Source organism: Propithecus coquereli, unplaced genomic scaffold (genome assembly GCF_000956105.1).
Source record: "Propithecus coquereli isolate 6110/MARCELLA unplaced genomic scaffold, Pcoq_1.0 Scaffold9, whole genome shotgun sequence".
In the NCBI taxonomy this organism is placed as follows: domain Eukaryota; kingdom Metazoa; phylum Chordata; class Mammalia; order Primates; family Indriidae; genus Propithecus; species Propithecus coquereli.
Genome location: NW_012155284.1, coordinates 10,527,171 through 10,537,711, shown reverse-complemented (window position 1 = coordinate 10,537,711; position 10,541 = coordinate 10,527,171). Strand labels below are relative to the sequence as shown.

The window sequence follows — 10,541 nt, the reverse complement described above, 5'->3', positions numbered from 1 at the left end:
CTCTTCAGTTAACAAGGTAAAGAGTCTCTTATTGATGCAGCTAACAGGCAGTTAAGCTCTTTCATACTTTGAGGAAGAATTTGTTGTTGATGAAATGTTTTATTAATAAAATCGGTTTCTATATTCTGCTGTTCATTATTGTTCCCTCAATTCAATTATAAAATGAAACAAGAAAGTAAAAATGAAGAAAATAAAAATCATACCAGAAATAACCTATAGTAACATTTTATTATGGTTCCTTAGTTTTTTTCTTTTTTTTTTTGTCTCCACCACAAGGTCTGCAGAGGTGACCTGGCAGGCAGCTCCCTTACTTTTTGCTTTAAACCCCACCCCCTCCCCACACACACTTGATATTGCCATATATAGATAGGTTTTTCTTGTTTTCATTTAATAGTGTTTAGTGTTTCCCAAAATAATAAGTATTCCTGAAATAATGACTTTTAATGAATATATAGTATACTTATTTTAATAGAGGAAGTGTCAGACTGAAGCCAAACAAATTCCACCTGGTTTTGTTTGTCAGCTTGGCACAAATAAACCCAGGAGGAGTTATGTTGGGCTCAGTCTGACGTTTCATTTGTTGAACTAAGCCCCAAAGGTCTATGTGATTTTCTCATTCTTGTAAACATAGCCATATTGAGGTTGAGCAATTACTTTGCAATTTTGTACTTGCCACAGCATTTCCAACAGAGGTAAAGAGATCTGCAAATAGAGTAAATCATAAAGAGAATGGTTTATAAGAGTTTTCTTACCTAATCTTTAGAAGATAGAGAAGGAATAGTTATATTTTTGAATCATTAGATAATTTCCTCAACTCCGGGTTAGAAGGCCTCTAGCACTCATCTAATCTAATTTTTGCAGGGAGTGTTAGTAAGAAAGAAATATTTTACTATAATCTTGATGGTCATCAAGATGTAAATGTTATCCTTGATATCCCAAGACAGTTTATATTATATCTTTTCTAAAGTGGAGAAATAGAGAATTATAGCAAAGTTCAACAATTCTCATTGACATCAGTTCTTTCTTTTCTGTACTTAAGTTTCGCTTAGTTGGGTTGTTAGTGATTGACTTTGTCCCTGACGCGGCCATTGACCCACAGCCACGTGCCAGTGCTCACACAGGTGATTGTGCAAAACGAGTATGGTGCAAACCCATAGTTACATGTCCTGTTGATAATGGAGTAGCACTGTACAGTCATTGTTTTTATTAATATACGGTCATACTAGCTAAACAGAGGGTATTCTTTCTTGTCTTTGACCCAAGCTTTGGTGTTTTGTGGGATGCATGGTGATTATAGAGTTGTTCATTCCCTTAAAAAAAATTTTTATGTTATTTGCTTATAGGGTGCTCACTTCATACAGTTATGCTGCCAAAGAAATATTCCTCTGCTGTTCCTTCAAAACATCACTGGTAAGAAAATAGCTTGATGGGTTTGGTTGCACTTACTCTACAGCTGCCCTGTCGGGTGTGGCTCACGTATTGGACAGCACAGACATAGACCACTCTCTTCATAGTAGAAAGTTCTATTGGACATGCTCTTTCTAGAGTCTCTTTAAGAGTTAACGCTTTTCTTCATGATTGTTAAATGTTCCGAGGAGACTATCCACATTTTCTAAATGAAGCAATTTCTGCGTTGGGTGCGTCACCAGCACGTAAATGGCCTCCCTTTATTCCTGCACGTGTACATCCACACACCCAGAAAGCAGCAAACTGCTCTCTTCCAGGAGCACCACCTGATCACCGCCCAAGATAGGTATCTTTTCCCTTGGATTCTGTTCCCCCTGAAGGATTTCAAGCATGTGCTTGAAATCCTTTTCTTTTCTTTTATTGTGTCTTTCCTTTTCTTTATCTTTTATTGTGAAATTAATTCTACCTGAAGCAACATCTTTTTAAAATGTACATCTACATCCTGAACCAAAGGCTGGGGCTTTGTGTTTTGACCCCAAAGAATGATATGACCAAAGCGAGTTACGTTTCTGGACTTCGTGTTCCATAGTTGATCTTAACATGATGGATGAAATGATTTTTAAGATCTCTTTCCTAGAATTCTGTGATTCTCTGATTCACTCCTTTGTATGTTGCTCAGTACTGCCCTGCCCCCTGCCCAGTCTTCTGAGACATAATGTACGTGGTTACCTCAGGTTCAGAGGGAGGAGAGGCTCCCAGTAGTTGTTAGGATCAGTCATGTCTCCATGAGAAGGAGGAGCTGGGCTCTTCATAGTCAGCAGGGCTTTAAGAAACCATGTAAAAGGGCAGATAAAAGGGGTTCTGAAGCCTAACTAGTCCAGGAACCTTGTTTCTAATGATTCCTGGATTGTTAACCACCAGTAAGTTAAACATTGTGCTTGGAAGATACTTACATTTTTGTTTTATTTTTGCTGTGTTGGGGACAGGGAACAGACATTGAATTAGTTATGCAACATTGCATTAGAGGGACCTGTGAGATGTCCATCTGGAGTTAATGTAGGTAGTTGAATAAATTTGGAGCACGGAAGAGGTATTTTAGCTAGAGATGAAAATGTAGGCATCATTAGAAAATGGAGACGGTAAAGCTGTAGGAACAGATAAGATTACCCCTGAGAGAAGGGAAGAAGGCTGAGGGACAGTCTCTGAATAACTCCAATTTCTTCCACAGAGATAAGAGTAAAGGAAAAAAGGGAGCATGATTATGCAGTTTTTTAAGGTAGGAAGGAGAAGGATTTGAGAAAGCCAAGTAGGATGGCCTCGTTCTTCTTTTCAAAGGCAGGACCCTCTACAGAGAATAGAGGGGTTTTAGGGGGTAGGAGGTAAGAGCTGAAGAGAGCTGGTGTTTGAGACAGTGATGGTGGAAACGTTACAGGGAGTCACGATGAGGTCGATTGAGGAGTTTCTAGGGTTTCTGAGGGCCGTGCTGAGAAGGGAGCTGGGGAAGCAGACAGTGCCCCTGAAGGGAAGGTCTGTGCTGTCGTTCCTGTGGTAGTGCAGCAGGTACAAGGCACTCTATAAGAAGTGGCTGAATTGAATTGGATGACCAGATAGTGGAGATTTGCAAAGCTGGAATAGTGACAATCAGTTAGGCAAGTGAGTACAGTACACGGATGAAAGAAATCCCTTCACTGGAGACCAGACTGGGGAGGGACACAAACGAAGCCTGATTTGGTGTTTGTAAGGTAAAGAGGGAGGAGCCCAAGTCCTGGGAGGCACAGTGAAGCTGCAGAGAAGTTTCAGCAGAGCTGGGGGCTTGAAGAAGTAGAAGAATCCTATAACTACAATGAAACAAAATTTATTTTAAACCTTGTTTTTGAGTCACTGGCAGAGACTCTTAGCATCTCTATGAAACATTCATCTTTATTTCATCAAAGTTTTAAAGGATGACTTCAGAAGGTACAGTCTATATTTTTAAACCAGGTCAGTGAATACTGAAGCCCTCACAGTTTGGCTCACCACAGTGCTTTGTCCTTAGCTTGCCATGTCACGTTCTTTCAGCATCAAGCTACTGCCTTGAGATCGTCTCTTAAAGGTAGATTGCATTCTTACGTTGTTTGAAGATTTCTGTGTGCATCCATATCAACTGTTTTAAGAAAGTTTAAAAAACGATCAGAGAAAATTTTATCTTACCTTTTAAAGCAAACTTCTTTGGGGTAGATTTCACATACAAATACTTTGTTACGGTAAGAGGCTTATGGTAAAATTAGTTGAAGGCAAGATGTTCTTCTAATATCTTGGCTGTGTTTCTGTTCCTTCTCTTAGGATTTATGGTTGGTAGAGACTATGAAGCTGAAGGAATTGCCAAGGATGGTGCCAAGATGGTGACTGCTGTGGCCTGTGCCCAAGTGCCTAAGATAACTGTCATCATTGGGGGATCCTATGGGGCTGGAAACTATGGGATGTGTGGCAGAGCATTCGGGTGGGTTGTCATGATTTTCTCTGAAAGAAACATGCCTCAAGTATAATTATACATAGTTTATTTCAAGTTTATTTACAGTATAGAAGGGCATTCACAAATCTTGATCAATTATACCATAATTTGTATCGTCTGGAGGGGTGAAATTAAATTTATGCTAAAGGTGCTATTTGGAAGAAATCTACAGTGGGATTCAGGAAATATTTGAAATGGCTGGTAATGAAAATATTACACATTAAGACTCCATGATGCAGCTAAAGTCTTGCTTTGAGAAAGGTTTATAGCCTTAAATGTATATATTGGAAAAGAGGTAAGACTGAAAATCACCAAGCTGAGCATGGAGCTCAGGAGGTTGGAAGAACAGCATATGAAACCCAAGAAAAATAGAAAGGACGTAATGAAGAGCAGACGTAAGATGGAAGAATCAGTAAAGCCCAACATTTGCTTGTTTGGAGAAGTTAACAAACTTGATAATCTCCTGCTCAAACTAAAAAATAAAGAAGACACTTATAACCAGTCTCAGGAATGAAAACAAGATGTGACCACAGATAATAAAAGGATATTATGAACCCTTTTATACCCAGAGTCACCTGGAGAACTTAAAAATTACATCTGTGCTTAGCCCTCACTCTGGGGATTGGTCTGGGGTGGGTTCCAGATGTTTATATATTTTTAAAACTCCCCAGATGATTGTAATGTGCAGCTTAAATCAAGAACCACTAATTTAAAGGGCAAACAGGGGCCTCTGAAAATCGATGCTGCATATTGAATTAATTTGTTCGTTCTTTCCTCCAGCCCAAGGTTTCTCTACCTCTGGCCAAATGCTCGTGTCTCAGTGATGGGCGGAGAGCAGGCAGCCAATGTGTTAGCCACAGTAGTAAAGGACCAAAAAGCCCGGGAAGGAAAACAGGTAAATGGCATTTCTTCTTTATCTTTGGGTTTGGCTCTCACCAATAAACACCCTGAGGCCAAGGCGCAGAGTGCCCGGAATCCCTCTGTGCTCACGGGCAGGGTCCAACTGGTGCGCCTGGCTTTGTTTAGGAGATGCTGACCTGGAAGTTGTTTCAGCAGTTTGGGCTTACTCACACATTTCCTGTCTCTTATTTTTTAAAAGCCGTTTTATTTAGAGTACTTTCTTTGTGGTCATTTAAAAGTTTTTCAGAATGTCAGAAAGTGCCCGAGGCATAAAGATATTTGCTTCTTAGTCATTTGCAGTGAGTGAGATTTAAATAAGTCTGATGTACTTCTTTCATTTTATGACCAAAGGCAGCAGAATTCTGTTTTTTTCTATTTTACTTTTAGATTGTTGTTAAGGATACCTTGAGTGGGAGGGCTCAGTCATCTAATGAGAATTAAGTAATGTTTTATACTGCGAAGGTATAAATGAAGGAAACTGGAAGGAGCAGTGGAAAGTTGATGAAAGGCAACCCAGCAAGTAGCTGCTTTTAAAATGGATTCTTTTGTTTGTGTCTCTGTTGGAGATTCTTTTGAAATTTTGCATTAATTTTTATTAGTTATAACTTTTAGCTCTTCTGTGTGAGCACCAAGCCTTAGAATGACCGGTGCGTGTTCCTGAAGGTGCCGGGTGTGCTGTAGCCTCAGCGTGGGAAGTGCGAAACAGAGGAGGCCCTGCCTTCTCCGTGCCTGCTCATCTAGTCCACCCGCTTGTTTGCGGGGTGGGTCATACAAAGCCAGAGGGAGGTTCCTGCCTCCTCGAATGCATCCACCCATGCCTCATGTCCCTGGTTATCTTTTCCAAGCAGTGAGAACTCTGCAGACTTAAATTAAGGTTTCAGATGCACTTCAGTACCTGAAAGCAAAGGATAGCTTTGTTTGCCCGTGTGTGTCCAGGTGGGGGTGTCGGTAGTGGAGGAAGGGGAGGTGGGATGTGAAATTCTACTTGATATTTTGAAGACAGGTCTTAAACAGTGTGAAGCCCAGTGTGGTGATCTCTTACTAAATAGTTGTTCTTTGATAACTTTAATATACAGATATTTGAATTCATTTTTATACATGAAAGGAAAGTACAATGTATTAGTGATTCTTCCTTGAAATTCTTGACCTTGAAAATGATGTTAAAGTATTTACATAAAAGAAGGTAGTATTTATTTGAAATAAGTCATTTGTTTCTGCTGTGGAATTTTTTTTAAGTTGAAAATATTTTTCAGGGTTTTAAAATAAATTCTGAGGATTTTTACCTCTGAATAAATTATTATCACTTGATCCTTATAATGCTGATCGGAAGGCCTTTAAGTTTTTAATTAGGGAAAAGTATCTCTAAGCTAGCTCGGATATTGACTAAAGAGGTTATTCAAGGTGTGGTTGATATTTTATCCCTTTAAGCTTTAAAATTTTGGCTATTTTGAATGAAAATCTCATATTTCTACTCTTTCTTAACTTGAGGCTGTTAAATGTAATGTAGCCCTTTTGTTATATTGTATAATTCACATCTACTATTATACTCTGCTGTGATAAGCAATACCCTTGGTTTTGACCTTACATTGTATAGCCTCAGGATATTGTCTCAGCTAAGGGGGACGTAATGGTGTACTAAATTGATATGCATGTCTTAGGTGAGATCATTTATGTTAACGATCACTTGTAATCTGTACATCACTGTGCAAATGTTGTAACATTATTCATGAAATCTATTCTCTCTTTTTTTCTTGAGATTATCCAAATGGGTTCAGTTGTTCCACTGAAGCTGTCTTAACTCACGGTCCCTTTTCTTTTAGTTCTCCAGTGCTGATGAAGCAGCTTTAAAAGAGCCCATCATCAAGAGGTTCGAAGAGGAAGGAAACCCTTACTATTCCAGTGCAAGGTAGGAGCCAGAAAATAACTACCTCCCTGATGGGTGCATCTTGGCAGTCAGGACAGCAGCTTTACAGAGACCTGAGCAGTTGGGATGGGCCAGCCTTTGTAGGAACCAAAAAATGATGTTTGGACACACTTAATTTTGTACTGTTATCTCTTTATGATGGGAACACCTACTGCTAAAATGAAGCCCCTCCCAGATGTCCCTGTGCTGTAGACCTGCCACCAATGGTCTCATTCTACCCACCTCCCTTCCCTTGTCCCACCCCTAGTTGAGATGTCTGGGGCCTGGAGGGGCCCCGCAGCCAGAGGTGTGTCATGCTAGGAGCTGAGAATAAGAGTTATAATCTTGGCTGTATTATTTCGGCAGTTAGTTTTAATTTTTGCTTAAAAACGTGGATTCTTGTCATACTTCCTTCTTTGATTATTTTGTTTTTATCCCATCTTAAGCATGAGATTGGTTGAATACGTATTAGTTTGCTTTTGTGTGTGTGTTTGTTATTGGCACTTGTTAACAAGTATGCTCATACATTCAGACGGCGATTAGTCACAGCCAGGGTCCCTGTGTCAGCGCCAAATAATTACCTCACACACCATTGCAGCCGTTGGCTCTATTTGTTTCTTCTACCACTTAATGAGGTAATAAATTATCACTCCTGTCCCAGCTGGCGACCTGCCGGAACATGCTTTCAACAACTTTAATGTTCTGCATTCTGAAGACTAATCTAAGCTTCTTGTCTTCCTTTCATCCCTTGGGCTGATAGCAAAAAGAGGGTAACTATTTGTATCTTTAAAAAATATGCTGTGATTTATGCCATTTACTGGTGAAGGCAAACTGGAGAGGAGGGAGAAAAGAAAATCAAAAGTTAGAATCCATTTCGATCATTTGAACGCATCCTTCATGGCAGGCACTGCTCTTAGCACTGGAGGCACAAAGACTAAACACACTGATTTTCAAGAGCATAATTAGTTTGAGAGATTAAATAATACCACTTGGGATTTTTAAAAGGCCTATTTCTCTCCTCACTAAATACATACAGATTATAGGTATATTTTGTTGTGGTGGGTCAATTCATTTAACTCAGAACAAAATATTTTATAGTCTTTGATTTGAGAGATAAACGTGTTCCCCATCTTACCATCACACAAATAGACTTATGTCCTAGCCAGTAGATGCAAAGAAGCAATAAAAATCCATATCAGAGGTTTAAGATAAACATAAAGTATATATTTAAGCTCATCTATAGTTTTTTCCACATAGGATTTTTGACTGAAATGCACAGGGACAGTTGAAATATTAAACTTTGAAAAATAGCATATTTTGTGTGAGCCATTAATGTGTTTTTCAGCTCTGGCTGAGACAAGTGATCTCTCTCGAGAGATTGCATCCTTTATTATTTTCGTACTGAAATTATTATTATTTTTTTAATGGTCTACATTCAAGGCAGGAGAGCAAATGGCCTAGATAGACTTATCTTTGGAAGTAAATGTTAAAAGACAATAAAGTTTTCTGTGAATTTGTAGATCTTTAACCCTTTTGTTGAAACAGTTGGTGGCACAGAGACAGCAACTTTCTTTCACGTATGAAAGGTTTCCCAAGCCCATCGTATGATGCTTTTCTTGGGTTTAGTAAATCTCAGCTTAACAATAAAATTCCCTGGCCTGCTTAGGCTTGAAAGTGGCTAGATCTGTCTTTTCAGAGAGCCTTATCATCATCTGTCACTGGAACTGCCAATGTTTTTCTTAATTCTTACATGTTACATAGGTAGCATGTGAATTTGCTTCTGCTCTATTGTTTTTATAATCTAACTTTTATCAGGCATTTGGTTAGAACCTTTTACCTGGAGCAGTCTTTTTAACGAACATTATTAACCAACTCCTTCACTGTGCCTGCCGGATTCCTGTGCTGCAGGCTTCAGAAGGGAGTGTAATTAGTTTTCCTGGTTGCAGATTGACAAAAGTGGCTTTCTTTTTATTGGCTGTTGATTCTTTAGGGTCCCTTTTATGAATGTTTTATGAGCAAAGATTTGATTCATGTCTGTCAATGTAAGAATGTTTTAATAATTGATGCTATGTCCAGATACTGGGGGCAGTTTGTTTAAAGAAAGCAAATTGCCACATACTAATAACCTTTAAAAAATAATATTTCCCATTCACTTTTCTTCGTACATTTGAGGTTGTCAGTGAAAAGCAAACTGAAATTTCTACTTAAAAGTTTCTTCTGCAAGCAGTTTAAAGTTATTGCTTGTCTTTCCTATTGTAGCACAAAAAAAATGACCTACATTTCAAGGTATCTATTTTATTAATAAAATATACTGAAACCTGTTTAGTAGTTTGCATAGTTTTTTAGGAATTTGGGGAGCTTTGGGGAATATAATTTTATATAGTAAAGACTCTAATTTGAGATTATTTCTTGGGTTTATGTAGCTCTCCATGTTAATGACAGAAATATACCAACTTGACTTGTATATTTGTGTGGGCCGAAAAGGAACAGGAAATTTTTTCCTGAAATAAGTAAAAATATTTTTATACCAGGGATTTCTTTGAGATTTCTTATAGAAATAGTTCCTTAAGCCTCAAACCTGATATGACATTCTGTGGTGGCCTGGGACAAAAGTCGTGTCATTTTTTTCCTCCCTTCCCCTCCTCTCTTGAACATGGTTTCTGTTGCATAGATGCCGATTAGTAGATCCACATATTACCTGAAGAAAAACCTTGGCATTTCTGGATATGGAGTGTATAAATGGTGGTTTGGTGGTATATTCATAACTGTTTTTCATTCTTTTGTCAGGGTGTGGGATGATGGGATTATTGATCCAGTGGACACCAGACTGGTCCTGGGTCTCAGTATTAGCGCAGCCCTCAACGCACCAATACCGAAGACTAACTTTGGCATCATGAGGATGTAACTGGATTATAAAATGTTTTCCGTTGGACATGTACCAAAAATTAACACATGTAGTAGCCTTAAAATTTTAGACTTTTTGAACATGTGGCTATTATAGTAAATTTTCTTTAACACAGTGCATTGTACTTTTCTACCTTAAAAAAATCAGTGAGGGTATTTAGTTAATGAACATTAATTCCTTTTATATTTTTTTAGAGAAATTTCTCTGTAGTTCAGTTTCACTACCCACAAAATGAAGATAATAATTTATAGTTATCTTTTCTAACCTATAAGCAGTGTGAAAAGTTCTATAATCTGTAAATTCCAGGTATTACTGAGATTATTAATATAAAATTGTATTTTCACTGAAATGATTGTTTTGCCAGTTACGCTTGATGATATTTTAACGCAGTTATTTTTAAAAAGTGTCTATTATTTTCCCTTTAGCCACCATCCTATCTCCTCCCCATAGTAGTCAAACTTCTTATTGCCTATACGCTAGGCTCTATTTTCTAAACCATTCTTTCCTCACCCAGCCCCTTTCTGGCTGCTGTTGCCAGTAGCTCTCTCCAAGGTCACCATTGATCTTCATGTTGCTGAAACCAGTGGGTTCTTTTCCAACCTTATCCAATTTAACTCTCTAGTATTCTAATCAGTTGAACACTTCCTCCTTGAAATGGTGTCTTTAGCTTCCCTGACTTAACATGTTAGGTTTTCTACCAACCTCTTTGATCATTTTTTTTTCAGTCACCTTTGTAGACTTTTCTCCCTCTACTGATTCTCCCCCACTTTCATTATTTGTCTTGATTTTCATTAGTAATACATGAATACATTCTTATTCTAAAAGATATAATACAGAAGTATCTCTCTATTCTTTTTTAAAAAATTGTGTTAAGGTACACATAACATAAAACTTATCATTGTAACCTTTTTTTTTTTTTTTTTTTTTTGAGACAG

At 38.1% G+C, this 10,541-nt stretch overlaps 1 protein-coding gene across 1 annotated transcript in view; it reads left to right on the top strand.

The window, feature by feature from the left end:
- The window catches only part of MCCC2 (methylcrotonoyl-CoA carboxylase 2 (beta)), a 69,533-nt gene extending 59,578 nt beyond the window's left edge, over positions 1-9,955 (top strand). Inside the window, exons 13-17 of the mRNA XM_012664623.1 lie at positions 1,344-1,410; positions 3,730-3,886; positions 4,679-4,793; positions 6,619-6,704; positions 9,489-9,955. Coding sequence (XP_012520077.1) covers positions 1,344-1,410; positions 3,730-3,886; positions 4,679-4,793; positions 6,619-6,704; positions 9,489-9,606 — 543 coding nt within the window. The 3' untranslated portion in view covers positions 9,607-9,955. The remainder of the gene's footprint in view (positions 1-1,343; positions 1,411-3,729; positions 3,887-4,678; positions 4,794-6,618; positions 6,705-9,488) is intronic.
- The last annotated feature ends 586 nt before the right edge of the window (positions 9,956-10,541 follow it).